We start from the raw sequence: 23,937 nt of genomic DNA, 5'->3' as shown, positions 1-23,937 counted from the left end.
AGAATTTTGCCCTGACTAATCAATATTTGACCCGCGTCGCGCACCTAACATGGTGGGTTGGTACCAGTGAGATTTTTCTGCATTCAAAAGACTCGAACCCGAAACCTTGTTTAAGCGATATCAAGCCGCTTACCACTTGAACCAACCCCCATTGATCACAATAATATCTTAATAAAACTAATATCATTTCATAGTTTAGTTTTTTCAGTTGACCAATTGTAAAAATCAAACAAAAACTAGAAAAACACACTTATTAATTATTAGCATCCAAACTAGTATTTTAACCAATTCAAAGTACATTTTGATTTGGATTCATGGTTTAGTTCGTTTTTTGCTCAGCCTAATGCTATGTATACAAACTCAAAAGCTTCTGAAATCAAGAACTTCCATAGATAATTAGACTGTGGCCTTTAAAAATCATTGCGACGAAGATCTCCAAATATCAATAGGGTTTCGTTGCTGAAAAAGAAAATATATCTCATTACAACCATAAAGGCTAGCATAAATAATAGGGTTTTTGACGGAATGGTGTTTGTTTGAGAACCAAAAATACAAAAAAGTGCCTCTTTTAAAATTTATTCAAAAAGAGTGCCTCGATCCCACCAATCCTCATTTTTCAAATGTGGATTGCTCATCCTCGATCCCACCAATCCTCATTTCTCAAATGTGGATTGCTGAGCAATCCACATTTGAAAAATGCGAATTACTTAATTTCAGCTGATTAATCAGCTGATTAAGATTAATTAGCTGAAATTAAGCATTTGAAAAATGCGGATTGGTAGGACCGAGACACTTTTCTGGAATAAATTTTAAAAGACACTTTTTTGTATTTTTTGTTGTCAAACAAACACCATTCCGTCAAAAACCCATAAATAATACTCCATCCGCCCCATTTAAGAATTCCTATATTCCATTTTTGGATGTCTCATTTAGAAAGTATCATATACATTTTAGGAATATTTTTTCATTAAACTTCTCTTATTATTACCCATTTTTAGTCATCTTAAAAGAACTATATTGCGAATTTCATTAGAGGCAATAATATGAAAAGACAAAGACAATAAATATTTTCTTAATCTGTGTGTAAAAACAAATGGAACTTCTAAAATGGGATAGAGGGAGTATACATATGTTATGCAAAACGTGTTTTCTTTAAATTAAGAGGAAAGGACCTAACATGCTTAAACTATGTTGTATGAAAAAGGAAATGCCGAAGCTGAAATAGAAAACCTAGCGGAACACCATATATATTTTTTTTACAATAATAATAGATTATATTTTATGTGAAGTATAAGAATTTCAAAAGTGTTTACGGAAATTGAAATAAAATGCTGAAACATACTCCCTCAGGTCCATAATATTTGTCGCATTTGAGAAATTCTTTTAGTCCATAATATTTGTCATGTTATAATATCAAGAGAGCATTAATTACTATTTTTCCATGTTTGCCCTCCATTAATTTATTAAAAGAATACAATAAACAAATAAAAATGGTAGTCATAAATGTAAATAAGTTTCAATGTAGGGTTAACTTAGTAAAAGTGTTTACAAATTAAGACATATTAATTGTTTTCTTAGTTCTTGGCCAAAGCCAAATGCGACAAATATTATGGACCGGAGGGAGTAACAATTAAAAAAACTAACCACCAATAACTAGGGGAGTGCATTGGTCGGTTCAGCCGCCGTAACCGATTTTCATATAAACGAATCGAAAAAATTATTTGGGTCAGTCGGCTATTTCAGTTTACCAAGTTTTATTAATATCAATGATAAAAAAAATTTGATAAAATAAGTTAAAGTTATTAGTAATTTTTAATTTTATACAAATTTAAAGGGAAAATTGGTACCTAATTTCTATAAAAATTACAAAAATACTTTAAATTTCTGAAAATTTACAAAAATAACTTTATATATGTAATACAGTCAATTTGATAGGTTGGGTTAATTTAAAAATTTCATGCTAAAAATCAAACCAAATTTAAATTTCAGTATGATTCGGTCGGTTAATTCGATTATACCCGAATAGTTCACGCCCTTACCAAAAAAGACCATAATTCCAGCTCTAGGGGATGAGCACGGAGGGTAACTGTCAAATGCTATCTCAATATGTTCGAGATTTTAAGTGGTCTTGTATTCTTGGGTAAATGTGAATTAAATGAAAGTTACCTGGGCAATTGGTATCTTTGCTCTAACCGAGTCAATCAATGAAAAATCAATATCAGCCACAGTTATCCCACTTGAAAATCTATCTGCCAAAAGGAGAAAGCTATATAAATTCTTCAAAGTAGCAAGAGACAAAAAAAAACAAAGTAAACTATAATGAAGTATATATTATGTAAAATGTCAAACTGCCAAATCTAATAGCAGCCAGCAATGGTAAATTTACGAAGAAAAAAACAAACAGAAGTGGCTCAATGCAAAAACAGGGATGAAAAAGAAGAAATAGAAATAATGGAGTAAATATTATGTAAAATGTCGAACTGCCAAATCTATTAGCAGCAACGGTAATTTTCGAACCAGTATGATATAAAAGACGTTCACACTCACTTGGCAATCTACCAACTACAGTTCCCCACGGATCAATTATCAACGTGTCACCATAGCTCTCTCTTTTGTCATTGTGCTTTCCGGCTTGTGCAGCAGCTATTACCTGATAAATGTTCGTTGTGAGAAGAAAATAGTTATGTGACTGTAGAAGAACATTTATGAGTGAGCATATTTTCAGCACAAGTTTATTGTTTTTCGTACATAACATTGCGTCTCAATTGCACGAGCTCGAAGCAGGATCTCCCAGTGTGCCTCACCCGTAATTTTTGTAAATGCTGCAGGCACCAATAGAATCTGCAGATGACAATATAAACATGAACAGGTTAGACACAAACAGGTTAGTTCGACTTCTAATGCAAGATCAAGAGATTAGGTAATTTAACATACCTGGGCTTCATGCTGGAACCTGAGCTGCTGGTAAAGCTCTGGGAATCTTAAATCGTAACAAACTGAAAGACCGAGACATCCAGCAGGGCTATCAACTGCAACTATATCCTTTCCTAAAAAGGGGTTGTAACAGTTTTATTACTTTCGCAAGCTTGTGCGGAAACTTACTCTAATTAGTATATCAAGAGACCAGAACACTAAAACAAACAGACAACCATTTGAATTTGCAACTTGATCAAAGAAAAATAGAAAATCATAAAATTATATCCACATCATCCAACACCAATGTCAACAACATTTAGCAAAAGACATAGAACAATGAACCGCATGCACATGACATTAACCCAAAAAATTTAAGACCAGAGATAATTTTTCAGAATACAGCAAACTAAGATGCTTATGCAAAGAGCTTACCAGCTTCTGTAAAGCTGCTTTCTTTGTATACCCTTCCGCCCGGAACATCGACATCAAACCTTCATTACAAAAGAAACTTTGTGTAATAATTAATAAGAGATTTGACAAATCATATCATGATATAGCTAAAAGCAGTATAGAGGATAGAAGTTGTGGTACATAATCAATCCAGTGAATTTAGGTTTACAAATGTAATTTAAGTTCTACCCGGATAACCTTTTCAGCATGATCCAAAATTGTTTGCAGAAGTTCCATTGATAGCATAACTGTATCATGCTAAGGATGATTTCAATACCTAACCAGTTTACCATTAAAAGACACAAAAATAAATGAAACCATTGAACATCACATATTCAACCCACTATCATCTCATGCCAGAAAGTTAAAATGAAAAAATTGCGTAACTTGTATTCAACAACAAAAAAAATTACAATATGACATGTTCGCTTGTAAGTCCCACTCCAGAAAATTATATTTACAAAGATGACAAGTGATAGTATGAAGATGATGTAAAAATAAGTAATAAAATGAAGATTAAACCAAAAAATAACCTTACAAGAATATTTTCCGATACGTGCTTCTAATGCTCCCACTATCATCAATGATAACATGTGTGTTGCGTAGATGTGCATCATCAGATCCTCGCTCTTGAAAGCCTCCAAGAGATAACCAGATACCAGACTCTCTATAACATTACACATTATGTATAGAGACAAATAAGCAAAGTTATTAAACGAAAAAAAACTACAAAAAACACATTATATAAAAAAAGAAGAACAAATTGCAAAACACCTGGCTAAAGAGCAGTAATGTTGCATAATTGGACCATCCAACGGTTCTGCAATCTTGATACTGTCACCATCTTTTTCCCCAATAAACGAAAAACTTTCCGGTAAACAAAGTAATTTCACACCAGCTGCTGCTGCTTCCTATTTTCACATACAGTTGCATCAAAGCTTATAGCTTAAAACATTACATCAATCAGAATTAGTGCAAAAATAGTAACTATTCGGCCTTGTTTGGAAGAGTATTATGACCTAACTCATTGTTCTTTCAAAATTCTTTGTCAATCTATTTCTTCTCAATAATTTTAGCAAAGCATGCAAAAATGAGAGTTGAAAAACTAGACCTTATATTATTTGTGACGGAGACTCACTTTCCTGAGCGGAATCCAAAATCACTATCATATATCAGGATGTGGACCACAATTCCGGGTTATAATGGCCATCAGCATAGTCCAACCACTCCATTTATCAAAAAGGGCGTAGCCGGAGTTTAAACCCCGACCATGGCGCCCAGATAGTTGAGACTTAGACCAGTAAACTTTTGATCAATTGAATTGAATTCTGGCATATTTTTTTCACATTCCAAACAAGTACTAATTAACTAACACAGTTCTAATTTCTTTTAATTTATAAAGAATCTCTAAAAACACAACAGAATAAAGCAATTCAACAATTATAATTTCATGTTCAATAATTACTAAAACCCAAAACTTTACAGTTCTCAGTAAGAAAATAACAACAAAGTAAAAAAAGGGCAAATTGAGAAATTAATTTAAATAATTACTTTGACAAAGAGAGAGCAAGTGGCGAAATTGGCGGCGAGATCGTTGCTTGACGTCATCTGAGCAGCAGCGACTCGGACGACGGATCGAGCCATGCCGGCGACAGAAGCACGTGCTTTAACGGTCAGTAGGCGAGAATGCACGTGATCGAACCGTGTGCAACTGAGACACTGTGTGAGACAAAATGACATTGTTTTGACTTTTGATTGGAGAAATAACATGGTCGTGTCGAGAAAATTAAGGCACGACGGTGTCGTTTAATGATTTTGCTTTTGTGCTCCATGATTCTGAAAATTTAGTCAATTTATAATTTACTTTTTGTGCTATGCAGTTTATAAACCAGATACTAAAGAATCAATTTTTATTATCAGTGCAATTGTTAAATTATTAATCAAAAATAAAAATAAAATTGAGTAACATAATTTTTAACATTATCAAGCAAAAACAGAACCAATTAAACCAACATAATTAATCAAAATCTTAATAAAATTCAGTCGAAATATATTGATTTAACTTGATTTAACCGAAATTTTACCTGGCCATAGTTGTGAGTCTTGTGACCATATGATAATATTGCTTTATTTTATATAGACCAAGATCTACACATAGTTTCATTTAATGAGTTAATAAATCATCTAAATAATAATATTAATTATTAAATTATATATTTATTTAATTAAATTTTACTTTATCCAGTTTCAATTTTTATTGAGTATTTTGTAGTTTACTAAATATTTTTCCATAATTTTAATTTAATTTTTAATACAAAATTCTAATACCAACACTAGAAAAAGCGAATCTTATAACTTTACTTCTCAAACTTTCTAGAAATTTGAGACTGTCTGATTGAGTTAAGTAGTATTAAAAAAATTAAATAGTAATCATAATTTATAATTTAAATTTTGAACAATCTAAAAATATTAAAGTGATTTTAATAGACACAATAATATAATAAAATTGTCATTATATGTTTCATGAGATAGAAAAAATATTTCATTAATATCTATAACAAAACTATTAAGTAATACCATTCATTCTAATTCATTAAATATCATAACTAAACTTAGATAACTATATTTTTACGCATTCTAATAGATTACAATAGGCTTAATGTTTTAACAAAAATCATAACCTTTCATCCCCTTTCCAATCTTACCTTAACGTTGCAAATCTGTCAATTTTATCCTATTTTGCATTTTTTTCATTTCAATTGTACCCTAAAGTATAAAAATGACCTTTTTTTATTTGAAAAAAATTCTCTAAATTGACCCTTTTTGCATTGGATTAACTTTTTATATTAAATTAACCATTTTTAAAAAAAATATTGAACTTTTGTCAAATAAATAAAGGTCAATTTTATGCTTCGAAGTACAATTGAAATGGAAAAAATGCAAACTGGGATAAAATTGACAATTTTTAACGTCAGGATAGAATTTAAAAGGGAATGAAAGGTCCGAATTTTTTAAGGCATTAAGCTATTACAATGTGAGCATTTCAATATATTACAGAATGAACATGAAAAATATTAATGTTGATCAATCCTAAATTATATTCCAAGTCCTACTACAGTTGACCTATCTTAAACTATGTTTTTATTCATATAAAATACATAGTGGTGACATATAATAAATATTTTTTTAATTTAGTTTAGATGTTGCTCTCATTAAAATATTTTTTTTTTAATAAATCAAAATCAGAATCTCTAATTTTTTTAAAATATGCAGATTTGGATCGGATTAAGTTGGGGGATGTTACTTTCGAGTCACGTAATAGGATTGAGTCAAGTTGGGCCCATGATTTTTAAACATTCAAACTCAATAGCTAGACATAAACTTACCTAATTTCGCCCCAATAAATAGGTCTCACCACCCGATATTAATTCAATCTTGTAAAAGAAAACATTTTTTATGTGTTATTATGTAATCATTTTGACTTTCGAATGATAAAAAAAATTAAATATTTTTTAAGCTAATCTTCCGAAAAAATCTAACTTTTTAATTCTAATTCATTTGCATTCTGACGTTGAAAAATTACAAATTTTATTCAAATTATGACCTATCGGTTTCATTTCACCCTCAAGCATCAAATTGACTTTTTTTCACATGAAAAATATTTAAATCAATACTTTATATTTTAACATATATATTCTAAATAGTACTTAATGTTATATTTAAAATAAATAATTCTTCTTTTCAAAATTATAAAATTTAATAATAATTTTTTATTTAATACAAATAAATATTATTAATAAAATAAAATTTTTAATATATCATTATAATATACCGAAAACCTCCGCAGTCGCCGCCGGAAAACAGACCCCCACCTTTTAGCCCCAATTTGTTTGCACCATTAAGTTGCAAAATCATTAATTTTACCTAAATTATGACCTTTCTGTTCATCATCAATGATGAACAAAATGATAGTATAAATTTAAAATTTAGGTAAAATTGGTGAAATTGGTGATTTTGAAGCATCATAGTGCAAACAAATTGGGGCTAAAAGGTGGAGATTTTTCAGAAAATTAGTCTATTTTTTTTACTATAATACAAGACAATATGTAAATTTAAAATTTGAATAGTTTTTTTAATGGTAAATTATCTTAAAAAGACCACAATGTTTAAAATTTATTTTAAAAATAATAATAATAATTTGCTTAGAAAAGATAATAAAGCTAAGAAAATTAATTAAAAATATTATAAAAATCAAATAAAATGTTTACAGAAAAATGTTTCTTCAAAAATAGAACTATGATAGAATAATTTCAAAATAAAAAGATAGAATAGGTAATATCTATAGAAACATAAAATACCATTTTAAGATAGATTAATAATATGTTAATCTTTGGATGGATTCAATAAAGAGAATTAAAATCTTAGTAAAGAAAATAAAAAAATGATTAAGTGAAAGGGAAAGTTTTAAATTTACTAAAAAAAGTAGAAAGAATGATGAGAAAAAAGAGCCTAAAATGATGGGTTAGTTGGAAGTCAAAGTCAAAAACCCTCAAAAAAGATGATAAACAAAAATAATAATAAAAGTGAAAATCAAACCCACCCTTCAATAAGCAGCAGCCCACAGAAAGATTTTAATTTTATAGAAAAGAGAATGCTCTTATCACTTTAACAATTTTAAATTTTTTAGAAACCATAACCAATCACAATTCTTTCTCTCTCTAGATCTGCTTTTTTATTACAACCTTTTTTAACCTGTTAGAACATTCTAAATCCCTTCCTTTTCATCATTTTCTCCAACTAAATCCTTCATTTTTTTGGGGCTTTTTTCCTTTTCATTAACCCCTTTGATTGAAGGATTTTTCCTAACTTTTTATTTTTTTAAATTTTGTTTTTTCAAGATTGGCAAAGGTATGATCTTTTTAAATTTTTATTATAAACCCATTTTTGATTTGTTTTTTTCTTTAATTGGGTCCTTGAGTTTTTTGTTTTTGATTTCTGGGTTTCGCTCATTTTTTATTTTTTTGATGTTTTTTGTTTCAGATTGATGGTTTTTGCAGTGGCAAATCTATGAAGATTTGAAATTTTGAAGGTATGTGATCAAGTTTTCATCTTTTTTATTTTTTTTATTTGTGATTATGATTATGAGTATTGTAGGATTCATTTTTTTGTTGTCATCACATACCCTTAAAATGGTTTAATTGTTTCATGTGAAAGTTTGTTCCTTGATTATGTCATATTTTTATTCTCAGTATGCTGCTCATTATTATGTTATGGCATTTTATGGAAAATGAATAATATTTATTGCCTGCATTTGGCTTATTATCTTCTTCAATTGATTCATGATGCGGGCTTTTAAATTCTTGGTGTGATGCAATATATTTGTTTGGTTGAATTGATTGTTTTAATGTTTATGTTTCCTTTAAACATGTTATTTAATTTGTGTGCCTATCCATCTTAAATACGTGGATTGTGCTTTCATTTGGTGTATATTCGTGTTTGGTCACTGAGGCGTTATGTTATAGGTTTTTCATTGGATGCAAGAAATATAATATTAATACTATGTGATGCTACAGATTAATGGTGTCTGCATTTATCAATGCATATTTGATTTCTGAAATTTCTTCGGAGGGGTTGGAGATTGAAGAGACAGTAGAACCAAGATTAACGTTTGATATAGCTGCGGATACCTATCTGAGGAATAGTTTTTGCGCTGGGTTATTTGGGTGCGAATATGTAAGTAATGGTATTAATGAATGTGATGAGAATTGTTGCACCTTGTTGGAGGCCTTCTGTTGAGGGTGAAAATTCTAGTAGAGGCGGAGATGCTAGCGGTCGGGCTGATGGATTGTTGTGGTACAAAGATTCAGGTCACCATGTTAGTGGGGAATTCTCAATGGCTGTGATTCAAGCAAACAATTTGCTGGAAGACTGTAGCCAACTAGAATCAGGGCCAATGAGCCTGGTCGATTCAGGTCCTCAAGGCACATTTGTAGGAGTATATGATGGCCATGGAGGTCCAGAAGCAGCCCGGTTTGTAAATCAGCATCTTTTCCAAAATATTAAGAGTATGTTTGGAATCCTCTTCCTTAATAATTTTTTCTATTTACCAAAAAACAATCTTCAGTTTATGACATCTCATATCGTATGTGCTTGACTTTGGCTATCTGGTTTGTTCTGATTCTTCTTGTCCTGTCAATTGAAAGTGCCATTATCTGTTTCTTCTTGTCACGAGCAGAATTCGATACATCATATACATGAATGATTATGGTTACTATTTAACTTTCATCTTGATCTTTGAAAATTTATGAGTGTTGGTAAGAACTGTTTTACGGTTTTGTCTGAACACAACTTGCCTATTTAATGGGGAAATCTTAGATGACCTGTTCATCTCACTAGAACTGAAGGTCATTAATTGTTTCACTTTAAGATACTGTTGTGTTTAAGATGATATGGATTGCATTTGGCATTTACAAAATTTTGATTTAGATTTGTTGCTGTTACTTCTGGTAATGAAGTAGATACAGAAAATGTTATTTGAATCGGTAACAATAGTATGGGAACTATGAGCGGTGGCTTGTGATTTAAAAAGAACAAGACGTGCAAATAAGTTGTATTATACTATTATGAAAGACATGTACATAGAATAAACACCTGCTCCAAATATGGATATTCTTCGCAGCAAATTTTGTTGCAAAATAAAGTTTGAACTTTTAATGATTCAATGGAAATTTTCCAGCAAAAATAAATCTCGCTATCATTTAAGTACCTACTCAGAAACATTGGTAAAAGTACATTTTCAAATTTAATACAAAGATTAGTTAGCCATTTCTCTTAGAACTATCTCACAAATGAGTCCATGTTTATGGAAAGTTGAACATTGTTATAACTTAAAAGATCCTCTGTGAATTTTAAATGGAGGAAGACTTATGTTAGCATTGGAGTTCAAAAACCATGTCAATTTTGTTTTGGAGGCAAATAAAATTACTTTAGCTGAATGTGGGAGCTCAACTTTGCCAATTTTTTGTTTGTTGCTCCACTTTTTAATATTTATGTTGCTAATGCATATATTTACTGACTTGACAGCTATTCATGGTGCAGAGTTTACGTCAGAGAACCATGGAATGTCGGCAGATGTTATAAACAAAGCATTTTTAGCCACAGAAGAGTCGTTTCTCTCTCTAGTAGAGCAGCAATGGAACGTAAAACCACAAATCGCTTCTGTTGGTGCTTGTTGTTTGGTAGGCATACTGTGTAATGGATATCTATACATAGCAAATGCAGGGGATTCTCGTGTTGTGTTAGGAAGATTAGACAAGTCTTCTAAGGAGGTCAAAGCTATTCAACTATCTTATGAACACAATGCAAGCATGAAATCTGTGAGAGAGGAATTGCACTCACTGCATCCCGATGATCCACAAATTGTGGTTTTAAAGCATAAGGTTTGGCGCGTGAAGGGTCTGATTCAGGTATTCAATTCAAGGTTTTTGATGTAGACCTGGTTTTTAATGCCTCATTTTAATCAGTCGCGATCTTTTTATTCCCGCATTCTATTCATTTTGAATCAAATGTGTCTTGGTTATGGCAGAGACCCACTATCGTCATGTTTTTCATTTGATCAAATTTGTTTCTTGCATGTGATTGTATGCCATGATAATCATTCACTATTCATTTCTGTCCCTCATTTTGACACCTGTGGTTTTCTTGTTAACTTACCTTTATATTGACATTATGGAATTATTTTTGTGGTAGCATTTAATGTTTTGAGGATTGATTATATTTTCAAACACTTAGCTCCATACTTGGACTAAGTAGTTCTTTTAATACCAATTGTAAAGTCTGAACCCGATACACTACTAGTCCAATACCAGGGGCACGGAACAGACCAACCTCTTAGTGGTAAAATACACATGCTCTTATAACTAAATTTGATAATCAATTTTTTAACAAGTTTAGTAGGTAAATTAGATATGCTTATGCTTTTTAGGGATAGAATTTGGTTTGCATTTATGCATGCACTGGATTCATGAACTGAGATGCTATTAGTGATATTAAATTGCGTTTAAAATGCCTGGAGTTCATCCTTGACAGATACATGAGGACAAATGTTATGAATTATTTATTGCGAGCTTATGTGCTCGCATTATGAAGCCATGCTTTGAATGCCTCTATGCCTATGAGTTATGCTGTAAAATATTATAAAAACTATTCTGCAGCCTGCTCGTGAATGCTTAAAGTTATAGTTCCTTTGTTGACAGTGTTTTGCTACTTCTTCAGGTATCAAGATCCATTGGTGATGCCTATCTAAAGAGGACGGAGTTTAATAGAGAGCCTCTTTTGGCTAAGTTTCGACTGCCTGAACCCTTCAGTAAACCGATTCTTAAAGCTGAGCCAACAATAGCAGTTCAGAAAGTCTGTCCTGAAGATTTATTTCTTATATTTGCTTCGGATGGCCTGTGGGAGCACCTAAGCAATCAGGAAGCAGTTGACATTGTCAACAATTGCCCACGTAATGTAAGATTTCTATTCATGTGCTTGTCCGTTGATTTAGTTTGTGATTATGACTCTGTTTTTTATTAAACTCAAGGATCAATTATTAATGAAGCTGTCAGAATTAGTAGTTATTTCTTGTTACTCGATTCTTGAGCATAGTAATTTTATTTTTATTTGCGATTATTTAGTATAGGTGTTTTTCTTAAATGTTTTTTTTTTTTAATGTTTTTGTAGGGTATTGCTAGGAAACTCCTCAAAGCTGCTCTTCGTGAAGCGGCAAAGAAACGAGAAATGAGATATTCAGATCTGAAAAAGATTGATCGTGGTGTGAGAAGACATTTTCATGATGACATAACAATTATAATTTTGTTCCTTGATTCACATTTGATTAGTCGCAGCTGTAGCCGTGGGCCTCTGATTTCAATCCGAGGAGGTAATGGTATCACCGGAAGCGCCAACAACTAGGTGAAGAGGTTCTACATACCTGATGCTTAATTCTCATTCCTTTATTTGTATCAAGATTTATTTTTTCCAAAGATGAGAGTCTAAACAGATAAATTTTTTTCTTTTATTTTTTCCGTTCGTTTCTATTGTATAGCCACGCATCTAAGAAACATACATCGAGTCATGACCTTTATAAATAGTAGAGTTGATGCCCAGACAGATGCTGAAAAGCATGTTGTTGTTAGTAGTTGTCTGGTTACCGGCATATGATACTTTTTAAGCTATCCCTCATCATAGCTATGATTTTACTGAACTTTCGTCATTGAAGTTGAGACCAACCAATGAAAATACGTTTCAGTGTCAATTCATCGAGTTACCTATGTATTTTGGACTTATATTTAGATGTTTGTTTCTCGACTTAGTTTATGCCGGACTGTTCTAGCGTCAATGAGCACATCAGTGAGTTCTACAAAAAAATTCTGTCTTGATCGGGTTCATAGTACACCACTCTCGCATGAGTGAATTTTGCGTGAAGACCCGGTTTAGATAAAAGGTTTCCGAATTCCAGAATTCAATGGCAGTGGAGTTTTTGTGAGAGAAATTTATGAAGGAGATCCGGTTTAGACATGAAATTCTCATGTTTCAAACTTTTTAGTTGTGAATATGCAGAATTAGTTAATTTCAGTAACCAACTGTTGCTATTGAAGAACTTGGATGTTAGGTTGCCTTGTAATACAAGAGATCAAGAGTTTGTAAAGATAGAATGCACCCAAATTTTTGTTTAATAAAAAATAATTTTTAATATAATAGAAACTTTGTTAAAATAATAATTCATGACTTTGAATCTATTTCTAGCAATTAATTAACTTTTTAAAAAACGAAATCAGGCTATAAATAAAACAATAGCTAAAATAAGCATAATTGATTTAGTCACATAAAAAAAAACCTACAGAAATATGAATTATAATTCAACAAATTAATAAACATGAAAAAGGGTTATTTGCCAAAAAAAAACCCTCATTTTTCACAACTTTTAGAATTGGCTTAAGGTCTGAAAAACTACCGACCTTTCAAAAAAAATTCAATAGCACCCTCACCTTGTAATTTTTTCAATAACACCCTATTTTGTATTTTTGGCTTTCAATAGCACTCTAAATTAAAAAAATTAGATGATTTGATTACTATAAGGATGAAAATTTTCAAAAAAACTAAATTTAAAGGTGAAATCATACTTTTTTTCTACTTGAACACTTTTAAACAAGTCCTTTAACTTAAAAAAAATTCAAATAAGTCCTCGATAAATGAGTTTAATTTGATGATTTATGGTGCTATTGAAAGTTAAAAATACAAAATAGGGTAAAATTGATTGTTTTACAAGGTCGGGGTGCTATTGAAAGCCAAAAATACGAAACAGGGTGCTATTGAAGAAATTATAAGGTGAGGGTGCAATTGAAAAAAATTTGAAAGGTGGGTAGTTTTTCAGACCTTAAGCCTTTAGAATTTGATAAAAAATTCTATGCACTTTACAGCTTAAAATCATTATCTTTTATCGTTTCACTCATTAAAAATCGTCAAAAAGACTTAAACATTATGCATAAGTCGCTATATACACGAAAACGAGATTTTTTTTTCTTTTTTTTTGCAAAAATCCAAAAAGATTATGTGGGTAATTATCCATTCACTTGACAATTATAAAAAGCTATTGCAATATGTAAATGAAATGATAGAAACTCAAAAATTATGGCATCTTTTAGTGTTAGTTCATCACTATTTTCATCACCTTCTAACCATTTCTGTAAAAGAAATTCAAGAATCTCCAGTAATGGTACAGTCCCATGGTTCTCCAGTAATAGTTCGTTCAAACCCTCAAGAATTGCTCCCATTTCAGCATCTATGGCTACTGGGTATGCTTCTAATGTTAAATTTATAATAAATATTCTTTCTTTTTTTAGTTGGTTTTTTTAGCTCTTAAAATTTATGAACTTTTTGTGTTTGTTCAAGTGTTAAAGAGGTTCTTCCACCTGCTCTAACTTCTACTTCAGAGCCACCTCCAATTTTTGATGGCACAACTAGGTAAACATACTGATTTTGTGATGATTTATTGGAGATTGATTGTAATTTATCTGACCAGTTTGTGTATATCTATGTTTGTTTTTAAGGTTGTATATTTCGTATACATGCCCGTATGCTCAGCGTGCGTGGATTGCTCGTAATTGTAAGGTTGTTTCTTTCAACTTTTCTATGAGTTGGGGTTAGTTTATATTAATCAGAATATGTTTCTGCACAATTCGAGTAATTTTCTCTTTTAGGAACAAGAATTATAGTAATTGACTTATTTTTCGGAACAAGAATTCTATTTTTGAAAATGCTTTTGAAACCCCGAAACTATGACATATTCTAGTAAAAATTATCGTTTATCAATTTAAGTTTCCCTATTATATATTTTTGTGCTCGACTCGTTTGTTTATTGTTTTAAACCAAATGTGGAGAGCAGGGATTACAAGATGTGATAAAATTGGTGCCTATTAATTTGCAAGATAGGCCTGCCTGGTATAAAGAGAAAGTCTACCCTCCTAACAAGGTGAGGCTATGTGACTACATTTTGCTTTACATTGTTATTTGATTTCTCGCAAGCCTTTGAATTCACTAATGCACCAATGAGTCTTTGGTATGCTGCACAGAAATAAAATTACTTAAATGAAAAACATTAATGGATAATGGAGAAAATGACATTTTTAACAAGAATAAGTTATATATATAAAGTTTTAGAAGTGTTTTTCGGAAATGGAACTGAAACGTAGGACTCGCCAAGTTTCTGTGCAACAGAGCTTTAAAGTAGCAATGAGAAGTGTAACCATTGCTTGTGCAATGAATCCTACCGTTGTTGATTAAGGCTGAGGATCCCACAAAACCTATGTAACTTTTATTTTTCTTTTTTTCTGGATTGCTTATGGGGGTAATTATGTTATGCAGGTACCTTCATTGGAACACAATAATGAAGTCAAAGGGGAGTCTATGGATTTAATTAAGTACATTGACAGTAATTTTAATGGACCATCACTTTCCCCTGATGTAATATTCAGAATTTCTTCTGCTTCGTGTTTTTGTCTCTTCATCTTAGTAACCTTAACATAGTAATACATCGATGTTCAGGATCCTGCAAAGAAAGAGTTCGCAGAAGAGCTGTTTTCCTACATGGACTCATTCAACAAAGCTCTAGTTTTTTTATTTAAAGGCGAAGAAAATGAAGCTGGTAGGTTTAACATTTATTAATTTGCTAGAAACATAAATAACTCGTTGACATTGATGAACTGCGCCAGGTGCTGTACTTGATTTTATTGAGACATCTCTTACCAAATTTGAAGATGGACCCTTTTTCCTTGGGCAATTTAGTCTGGTAAGAACCATAAATTCTAATGCAAAAGTTTGTATTGTTTATACTCTTTCATTTGATATTTGCTTTCTGTGAATTGAAAACCGGAGTATTTTTATCTTAATCAAGAGTTGAGTAGTACAATTTCAAGCATTAAGATTGAATTTGAAATTACCTTTCCGAATATAAAAGTTCCGGAATCAATTTTATTTATTAGATTGAATTGAATGAGTAGAAAATATTTGCTCTATTTTGTATAGGTGGATATTGCATATGCTCCATTCATTGAAAGATTTCAACCTGCTTTATTGGAAGTAAGGAATTATGACATTACTGCTGGAAAGCCTAATCTGGCTGCATGGATTGAGGTATGATAAAACCACCCGATGAATTTTTAATAATTAACCAGTCATTTCTTTTTAATTGGATCTGTATCCTCTCAAACTATATTGCATCGAATGTTACATTTCGTTAACTCATTTTCATTCTTATAAGAACATATCGTTGTGCCATATTCTGTTTCAGCATTTTTGTTTTCGTGCTACATAGCTCTAATACTTTGAATCAGATCTGTTAGTTTTTGTTTCAATAAATAAATTTTATGTTTTTTAATCTTGCGTTTTTAATCATGTGTAGTCTGTGATTCGTTACTTGCATTGTATCATGAAACTTTTTGTATGCAGGAGATGAACAAAATCGAGGCCTATAATCAGACCCAGCAAGATCCGAAGGAATACGTTGAGAGCTACAAGAGAATATTTTTGGTAGGTCCCATGTCTGCTAACTAAATTGTGACTAGAACTTGGAGTTCTGTGAAATATTGCAGAATGTTGTGACATGATGATGCCAATAACTTCTGATTTCTTAATCTCTTATTGCAGGGTCAGCGTTGAACTCCGTCTTATTCTCTTCATCCATTATGTTGGTAAAAAGTGATTTTTCTGGTGTAATTGCAGATTCCTCTTGATGAATGTGTAGTTATGCAGTTTAAATTTTCCGCTGTACAAAATATCAAGGCGACATGCCATTTCTAGCAATCGTGATGTAGTTCTTATTAGACATGAATATAAACCTACTCGCTCTTGCACGACCATTGTCGGTCTTACATTTAAAATTTCCGGTGGAAAAGTCGTTTGTTATATTGGCTTAGCATAATCATCGTATAATATAAGTTTATTATTTAAATAATTATAGTTCTATATTATTATGTCAAATTACTTTTAATTTAATATTTAATATTTATTTCTTGGCGAATATTTAAACTTAAAATTCTCACTGAAAATGTATGAATTTATTACAAGTTCTTTACTGGCGCTAATTTTCGGAAAAAAACCCGAACAATCACCCCGAAACAACGTCAAGCATTATATTTTCTCCTCCCAGGTTGACCGTCTCCTATAATTTTCAAGGGGAAAGTAGTTCACTTTTGGAATTCGTTTAACCTTGTGCCTGTCTTTGCCTTGTAGTTGCCTTACAAGGTCTTCATGTACTGCCCAGAAAGTTAGTTCTTGAAGCGTGGAAATATTCTGTAAATCCTCTGTAACAAACCTAAAATTCACACATCCACGAAATACGAGATACCTTAAACTCGGAAAAGCCCGGTTCACTATCTCAGCCCACTCCACAAGATGCTCAGAAACAAATTTTAAAGTTTCTAGCTTCGGAAAACCCCCTGCCTCGCAAAATTCTTTGCCGATGATCTTTGCATCATATGCTTCTTGTAAATACAAATATTTTAATTTGGGAAGATGTTGAAGAAGAGAAACTTCGTCCTGTGATAAATTAGATTTATATAAAGTTAAACTCGTGAGGTTCTCCATGGAAGCAACCCAGCTTGGTATTTCAATTAGAGCTCCTCGTAAATTCAGCTCTTGAATAAGATGCGGAGGGGAAAAGTTTTCAAATTGAGGCAAAACACCTCTGTATTCACCATCAACCAATGCGTCCTCTGCTTGTAAAGACAATGAGAGAAGGTTTTGCATGTTCATAATAGCTGCAGCTAGCTCAGTAGAATGACCTTCAGAGACACAGTTAGCACCGAATCTACGTAGTTGGGTTAAAGTAGCTAATTCATTAGCAATGCCGTATCCAGCACACACGCCATAGCATGTTTGGAGATTTACCAGCTTTCCAATCCCTTTGGGAACTCTGACTCCCAAGTCATTGACGTCGCCAAGTAGAAGGTGCCTCAGCTGTTGAAGTTCCAGCACATCCGCCGGTAGTTCTCGTAGTTTTCCAGAGTACGATAGCTCCAGAGTTTGAAGTTTTAGAAGATTACCTAAAGTCCGCGGCAGATTATCCAGATTTACACACATGGCCAACTCCAAATACTTGAGGTTAACCAAATTTCCCACTTCATCAGGAATGGATTCAATGACAGCAAATATTCTCAACACCACCAAAAACTGCAACTTGCAGATATCTTGCATAAACTCCAAGGATAGACCTCGACGAGAACCCCAACTGACCCGAGCATTCAAAGACAGACTACAAATCCTGAGGTTCTTAAAATCAATAGACCGAGGGCTGCTCTCGTCGAAATTGACAACAGCATGTACAGGTAAATGTTGAGCTTTAGACATAAATTTGTGTTCATCTACTTCAAGACTACATATATTATTATATGGTTCGACAACTTCTAGAGTTTCTAAGTAGCGTTCTTCTACAAGCAGTCCTAGCTGAATTAACTCATCAATAATATTCTCTGCAACATCCTCCATGCTTTCCCCTGATCTATCTGGTATCAGACCTTCGGCCAGCAAAAGCCGAACCAGTTCATGTCTTTTACAAAAATTGATGATAGAAATGTAATCTAAGCAAGACTTGAGATGATGGGGAAGCTTGTCATAGTATTTCTTTTTGCAGAAAAGCTTTTGAAAGTTTGATAAACAAGAATTCTTACATAATTTTGTGGAGTTAGTAGCTCTTCTGCTTGACTTCTCTGCGAAATACGTCTCGTTCCGGTCATCTGTTTCTCGACGGAAGCTTAAGTGAGGCATAGTTTTGTGGATTAGATCTGAGATCAATAAATCAAAATGAAAGATTTCTGTTTTTTTTTTTTGAGATTTTGTATTGACAATTTGCAAAAGTTTGGGGATTTTAATAAAATTTGGGACTCTGTCAGTTCTACTTTTTAATATCGGAGGTTTTAACTATACTTCTGCGTTGCCGGTGCTCTTGTAGCATACTAAGTAATAGCCACATGCAAAAGGTCTCGTGTTCGGGTCTCACTACTTCCTCTCTAATTATAAAAAAAAAATATACTTCTGTGTTATTTATTTCCATTTGACAGTGCCGTGTTCCCATTTGTTTAAAAATGGCTTAATTACTTAAAAAAACCCTCACCTTTAATTTTGTTTTCGTTTATAACCTGACCTAAGAAAATTGTCACAAATACTCATGACATTGTCTTTATGTTTCACCTCTACCCTAAATTTCAAAAAAAAATAATTTATTAAAAACAACTAAATATAAGGGTTATTTTATACCTTTTTCTAATAAAAAAATTACAAACAAATACTTCATCTTTAAAAACGTTCAAATAAGTCCTAAAATTAATTATTATTTTTAATTTAAATAAAATAAAACAAATAAAATATTTTTTTAGTTACAACCTATAATTATACTCCAATTTAAAAAACCGCTAATATTATTAATAAAAAAACAATTTTCGAAACGGACGCCGGAAAAGGAGGAGCAGCTGCTCCTCCATGGAAAGGAGGAACAACTTGTTCCTCCTTTCCATGGAGTTGGAAGGAGGACGACGGTTCCTCCTTCTACGGAAGAAGGACAGTAGTGGTGGGTGGAATTTTTTTTTTTAAAAAAATTAATTTAATTTTGTTTAAAGAGTTTTTTTACGTTTTTTAGTTTTGATAGCGGATTCTAAAATTGGAGTACGGTTATAGGTCGGGAATAATTAAATAATAATGATTAATTGATTTTATTAAAGAAGAAGGTGTTTTTGTATAATTAATAATATTGACATGTAATTAGAATATATACTAAAAATGAAGGACTATTTTAAACTTTTTTTAAATGAAAAGAGATAAATTTAATACTTCGAGGGTAGAGGTGAAACATAAAGACAAGGTCATGAGTATATGTGACAATTTTCCTAGGTCAATGTATAAACGAAAAAGAAGTTAAAGGGGGTCTTTTAAATAATTAAGCCTTTAAAAACATTCAATTATTAAAGGGAAAAGGAGCAAATATACCCCTAATGTTTGGGATCACGAGAACTATGCTCCTAAAGTCTACAAAAGAGCAAATAAGCCCTTAGTGTATATAAAAAAAAGCGAATAAGTTCCTAACATTTTTTTAAAAAGGGAAAATAAGCCTTTTTTTTTAAAACAACATGTTAGCAGTGAGTCTGTTCATCGGAGAAGATGAACGGGTCCCTATTCGTCTTCTCTAGTTATTTTTTATATTTTTTAAAAATAAATAATAATTTAAAATGTAAAAAATTATTTATTTAATTTGTCGACGGATTATTTTCCGGTGATGGATGACGGCGGTGGCCGGAAAAGAGGTGGCGGTTTCCGATCGAATAGTTTGATTTAGTTGGGTAAATTAGTGATTTATAGGTTTGATTTGATTAATTGAGTGATTTTAGATTTGATTTGGTTGAATGAGTTACTTTAAATTTGGTTGGTTAGATGGGTGATATTAGAATTGGTTGGTTTGATTTTTTTTTCTTATTGATATTAGGGGTATTTTGGTCAATTTACAGTAAAAAGGGTTTAGTTGATCATTAGATAAGATTTAGGGAGTTTAGCGGCCGATTTTAAAATTAAGGCCGTTTAGTGATAGGGGACTCTAAATTGAAGTGAAATAGCTGATTAATAGCCATCATTTTGAGACGCAGGAAATAATAAATATTAAAAACAAAACATTAAATTTACTGATTCATATATAACGAGTCATATAAATAAAAATTACAATAGACATAAGTTCAAATAGAATAACAAAGTTTTGAATTCTAAGTTATCTTATTAACATGAATTGGCGACACTCACTCAAATACATGTAATTTATGTCATCTCCCTTTTATAGATGTAAATCTTTCGAACCATGCTCACAAATTCCTGCCATGGATCATTTCCAAAAAGTATCAAATCATCCTCAATGTCAGTATACACAATCACCCAGTTCTTCATTGGATTTGGATCCACTAATGCACCATCAAACTCAAACAACCAATCCAACTCGGCTGTCAACTCAGTATAGTTGTTGAACTTGGTAAGATCAACAGACCTGCCAACTGGGAACCCCTGTTTGTGAACCTTTGTACAGCTCCTCGTTGAACCATTTTGAGCTTTGCCATGAATGTCCCTCGTCTGCAAGTTACCACATTCAAATTATTTTTTATTCTCATTTTAATTTAAATTAAACACAAGATTGAGTTAAGCTGTTGTTTTTTTTTACTCGCATTATATTCACTCTCTCCATTTCTGTCTTTAATTCACATTTTTTATGTGTATATCGGTCCCCCCGGACCAAGCACAACTATATTGTAACTGTGTATGAATTTGAATGCTAAATTTGAATTTTACTTCTCTTCTTATTTATGGGTTCGGTGTGTTTAAATATAGGGAACTATTTAATGTGCGTAAGGAATAGTGATATTGGCAAAATAATCCTAATAAATTTATTTTAGTTGAAGCATGGTAATTATATTTTAAACTATCAGAATCAAAAAATCAATTATTTGTTGTTGTGAGTTAAGAGATGTGTTATTTAAAATGTAATACCCCCACGTATAAGTAATAATTTTAATTTTTTTCATTTTAAATTAATATATAATTTATGATAAATGTTTTAACTTAAAAAAAATAATTAATTACATCGACAAAATGAGGTTAATTTGTTAAAAGTTATCAACTTTATCCTTGTTTAATACAGTGGCACTTTCTATCTTTATATAATAATTTATTTTGTTTCTAATGCATTCTACTTTAATGAGGATAATATAATAATAAGTCACTTAATTAATAAATTATTGTCACTAGTTTGAAACAAGAAAAATAAAAGTAATGTCCCATCAATTAAAGTCGAGAGAATAATAATTATTTTTATTTTTTAAATAATTATATAAAAAAATTATTCTCTCAGGTTGGTTATATTTTAAGTTATAAATAGTTTTACTAAATTATTTCTATCTTAAAATTTATTGATATTTATGATTATTATTTTTATTTATGTGATTGTAGCATTCAATAAGCTAACAAGGGGCACACTTGAAAAATAAAAACTAATATTCTTTTAATATTTTAAAATGATAAATATTATTAACCAAAATAATTTATCAAATGCGAAAAATATTATATACGGAAAGAAATATACAATTTGCTTACTTATAAAACAATACTATTAGAGTACCTGCAGAAAATTGACGGTATTGCTGGCTCCATCAACCATTATTTCTTTGGTGCATTGCCGATTAAGATTTGCGCCGTCTGCCGTGGAAGAAAATTGTGTAGTTGAAGGATATAATTTGAATGGAGAAGTAATACTGAGCGAAGAATAAGAATGATGAGAAGAAGAATGAGTACTGCTCGAATAAGTTGGCGGCGGCGTCGATGAAGGTGATGTTGACGACGGAGAAGAAGATGGATAGGCATAGACGGTGGTGGAGGGAAACAAAAATGGACAGAAATCTTGCTCGTTTCTTCCCATTCAAGAATTAGAGAGAGATTTTTGCCCGGAAAGAAATTATCAAAATGGAAGATCGGAATAATGTGGAGATATTATTATATTCAATTGGTACTGAAAGGCCATGGAAGGTTGTATAGAAACATATTGAAATTAGATCATATTAGGGCTTAATTTCTTAAAAAACCCCCACCTTGCATTTTTTTTTCGTTTATACCCTGACCTTGTAAAAACACCATTTGTACCCAATTTTGAGTTTTTATGTTTCATCTCTACCCAAAAGCATTAAATTGTACTCTTTTCATTTGAAAAAAAGTTTAAAACAATCCTTCATTTTTAACTTATATACGAATTAGATATTAATGTTATTAATAGTACAAAAATACCATCTTTTTCAAAAAATTAAAAATAATAATAATTTTTTTTAGTTTTTTTAAAAAATATTTCGAATTTTTTTTAATTTTTTCAACTTTTTTAAAAATATTTCCGACAAAAAAAATTAAAAATAATAATAATTTTTTTTAGTTTTTTTAAAAAATATTTCGATTTTTTTTAATTTTTTCAACTTTTTTAAAAATATTTCCGACAAAAAAAATTAAAAATAATAATATTTTTTTTAATTTTTTATTATTTTATCAAATTAAAAAAATTAATTAATTATTTGGATGTATTTGATTATTTTTTAAGTTTAAGGATTTATTTGTATATTTTAAAATAGAAAAAAGTATGTTTTAAACTCTTTTCCAAATGAAAAAAGTACAATTTAATGCTTTTGGGTAGAGATGAAACATAAAAACCCAAAATTGGGTACAAATGGTGTTTTTACAAGGTCAGGGTATAAACGAAGAAAAAGTGCAAGGTGGGGGTTTTTTAAGGAATTAAGCCTCATATTAGTGGGACAACTTTCAAATTTTTAACTTTAAAATATATAATATTATTTGAAATGTCCCAAAATAAATTTTCAATTTTTAATATATATATATTTATAAATAGTTTGAAAAACAGAATTTTAAAATGTTTATAATTTAAGGACTTCATATGTCGAAATGTTTATTTATGTTATAATATTTTCTAATTTGTACATATACTGTTCATGCAGTTATGCTATAATTTATCTAATTTGTATAATTTTAATTTTATTATGCATATTTAATATTGATACTGGTATACAAGGGCGAATCTAGGTTCAGGCTCGGATAGGCTCAAGCCCGGGCTATCGCCGAAAATTTGAAGAACTGATGAACGCCGGTGATGGTGTGTAGACTTTCAGCCATGGCTGCCGGCAAAGAAGGATAGGCTGACTGCGTGAGAAAGAAGAAGAAAACCCTTCCTTTTTCTTTTTCTACTTTTAAAAGGCCAACATCTTGGCCTCTTTAGAGTTAAAAAAACAAAGAGAAAATTAGGAAAAATACTATCTTTTTAAAAATAATATGATTTCCTACCTCAATAAGAAAAAGATAGAGAAAATATCTCACCCTTTTAATATAGTTATTTTTTTACTCTAAAACATGTTTATATTATAATTATACCTACTTTTTATTATTATTTTACTCTTATCATATATCTTTTACTGTAATTATATTTTACCATAACACCTGTCACTTTTCTTTCTC

At 31.1% G+C, this 23,937-nt stretch overlaps 5 protein-coding genes across 9 annotated transcripts; 2 read left to right on the top strand and 3 right to left on the bottom strand.

Annotated features, from left to right (window-relative positions):
- Positions 1-237: 237 nt before the first annotated feature.
- On the bottom strand, positions 238-5,167 carry LOC126661169 (deaminated glutathione amidase, chloroplastic/cytosolic). 2 transcript variants are annotated; one of them, XR_007635530.2, is made up of 9 exons: positions 4,918-5,167; positions 4,141-4,277; positions 3,905-4,033; positions 3,349-3,407; positions 2,935-3,047; positions 2,749-2,841; positions 2,548-2,650; positions 2,167-2,245; positions 238-459 (listed from the first exon to the last, which is right to left on the bottom strand). XR_007635530.2 is itself a non-coding variant. In XM_050354980.2 (9 exons), exons 1-9 carry the CDS (start codon positions 5,134-5,136, stop codon positions 418-420), a joined length of 978 nt encoding a protein of 325 aa, XP_050210937.1. In that variant the 5' UTR covers positions 5,137-5,165; the 3' UTR covers positions 238-417. The 2 variants fall into 2 exon arrangements, 1 of the variants encoding a protein (XP_050210937.1); XM_050354980.2 differs by having other exon boundaries at positions 2,167-2,249; positions 4,918-5,165.
- Positions 5,168-8,006: 2,839 nt separating this feature from the next.
- LOC126660897 (probable protein phosphatase 2C 38) lies at positions 8,007-12,664 on the top strand. Of its 2 annotated transcripts, none has more exons than XM_050354603.2 (6): positions 8,007-8,274; positions 8,407-8,455; positions 8,940-9,431; positions 10,450-10,832; positions 11,641-11,877; positions 12,091-12,664. In XM_050354603.2, the coding sequence occupies exons 3-6, from the start codon at positions 9,107-9,109 to the stop codon at positions 12,319-12,321; spliced, it is 1,176 nt and encodes a 391-aa protein (XP_050210560.1). In that variant the 5' UTR covers positions 8,007-8,274; positions 8,407-8,455; positions 8,940-9,106; the 3' UTR covers positions 12,322-12,664. The 2 variants fall into 2 exon arrangements, with proteins under 2 accessions (XP_050210560.1, XP_050210561.1); XM_050354604.2 differs by having other exon boundaries at positions 8,011-8,274; positions 10,465-10,832.
- A 1,343-nt stretch (positions 12,665-14,007) lies between these two features.
- On the top strand, positions 14,008-16,812 carry LOC126660175 (protein IN2-1 homolog B). 3 transcript variants are annotated; one of them, XM_050353524.2, is made up of 10 exons: positions 14,009-14,204; positions 14,302-14,373; positions 14,460-14,520; positions 14,795-14,881; positions 15,274-15,372; positions 15,454-15,553; positions 15,621-15,697; positions 15,934-16,041; positions 16,357-16,437; positions 16,555-16,812. In XM_050353524.2, the coding sequence occupies exons 1-10, from the start codon at positions 14,041-14,043 to the stop codon at positions 16,564-16,566; spliced, it is 861 nt and encodes a 286-aa protein (XP_050209481.1). In that variant the 5' UTR covers positions 14,009-14,040; the 3' UTR covers positions 16,567-16,812. The 3 variants fall into 3 exon arrangements, with proteins under 3 accessions (XP_055959964.1, XP_050209480.1, XP_050209481.1); XM_056103989.1 differs by lacking the exon at positions 15,274-15,372 and having other exon boundaries at positions 14,008-14,204; XM_050353523.2 differs by lacking the exon at positions 16,555-16,812 and having other exon boundaries at positions 14,008-14,204; positions 16,357-16,461.
- Positions 16,813-17,037: 225 nt separating this feature from the next.
- On the bottom strand, positions 17,038-18,672 carry LOC126662020 (disease resistance protein RPM1-like). The gene has a single exon (XM_050355906.1). The coding sequence runs from the start codon at positions 18,670-18,672 to the stop codon at positions 17,038-17,040; it is 1,635 nt and encodes a 544-aa protein (XP_050211863.1).
- Positions 18,673-20,703: 2,031 nt separating this feature from the next.
- Positions 20,704-22,403, bottom strand: LOC126662019 (auxin response factor 4-like). The gene is made up of 2 exons (XM_050355905.2): positions 22,052-22,403; positions 20,704-21,009 (listed from the first exon to the last, which is right to left on the bottom strand). The coding sequence occupies exons 1-2, from the start codon at positions 22,346-22,348 to the stop codon at positions 20,704-20,706; spliced, it is 603 nt and encodes a 200-aa protein (XP_050211862.1). The 5' UTR covers positions 22,349-22,403.
- Between the last annotated feature and the right edge of the window lie 1,534 nt (positions 22,404-23,937).

The sequence above is a fragment of the Mercurialis annua genome, linkage group LG8 (genome assembly GCF_937616625.2).
Source record: "Mercurialis annua linkage group LG8, ddMerAnnu1.2, whole genome shotgun sequence".
Taxonomy (NCBI): Eukaryota; Viridiplantae; Streptophyta; class Magnoliopsida; order Malpighiales; family Euphorbiaceae; genus Mercurialis; species Mercurialis annua.
The sequence above is the reverse complement of the archived record's forward strand: the minus strand, read 5'-3'. Positions and strand labels throughout refer to the sequence as shown.

Bases quoted from the DNA above. Each gene is read 5' to 3' on its own strand.
- LOC126662020 (XM_050355906.1), bottom strand. From the start codon at position 18,672: ATGCCTCACTTAAGCTTCCGTCGAGAAACAGATGACCGGAACGAGACG.
- LOC126660175 (XM_050353523.2), top strand. From the start codon at position 14,041: ATGGCATCTTTTAGTGTTAGTTCATCACTATTTTCATCACCTTCTAAC. The intron at 15,698-15,933 runs GTAAGAACCATA...TATTTTGTATAG, and splicing joins TCCTTGGGCAATTTAGTCTG to GTGGATATTGCATATGCTCC. The intron at 16,042-16,356 runs GTATGATAAAAC...TTTTGTATGCAG, and splicing joins ATCTGGCTGCATGGATTGAG to GAGATGAACAAAATCGAGGC.
- LOC126660897 (XM_050354603.2), top strand. From the start codon at position 9,107: ATGGTATTAATGAATGTGATGAGAATTGTTGCACCTTGTTGGAGGCCT. The intron at 10,833-11,640 runs GTATTCAATTCA...CTACTTCTTCAG, and splicing joins GCGTGAAGGGTCTGATTCAG to GTATCAAGATCCATTGGTGA. The intron at 11,878-12,090 runs GTAAGATTTCTA...ATGTTTTTGTAG, and splicing joins TCAACAATTGCCCACGTAAT to GGTATTGCTAGGAAACTCCT.
- LOC126662019 (XM_050355905.2), bottom strand. From the start codon at position 22,348: ATGGGAAGAAACGAGCAAGATTTCTGTCCATTTTTGTTTCCCTCCACC. The intron at 21,010-22,051 runs GTACTCTAATAG...GGTAACTTGCAG, and splicing joins ATACCGTCAATTTTCTGCAG to ACGAGGGACATTCATGGCAA.
- LOC126661169 (XM_050354980.2), bottom strand. From the start codon at position 5,136: ATGTTATTTCTCCAATCAAAAGTCAAAACAATGTCATTTTGTCTCACA. The intron at 4,034-4,140 runs GTGTTTTGCAAT...GTAATGTTATAG, and splicing joins CATTACTGCTCTTTAGCCAG to AGAGTCTGGTATCTGGTTAT. The intron at 2,842-2,934 runs GTATGTTAAATT...TGTCATCTGCAG, and splicing joins GGTTCCAGCATGAAGCCCAG to ATTCTATTGGTGCCTGCAGC.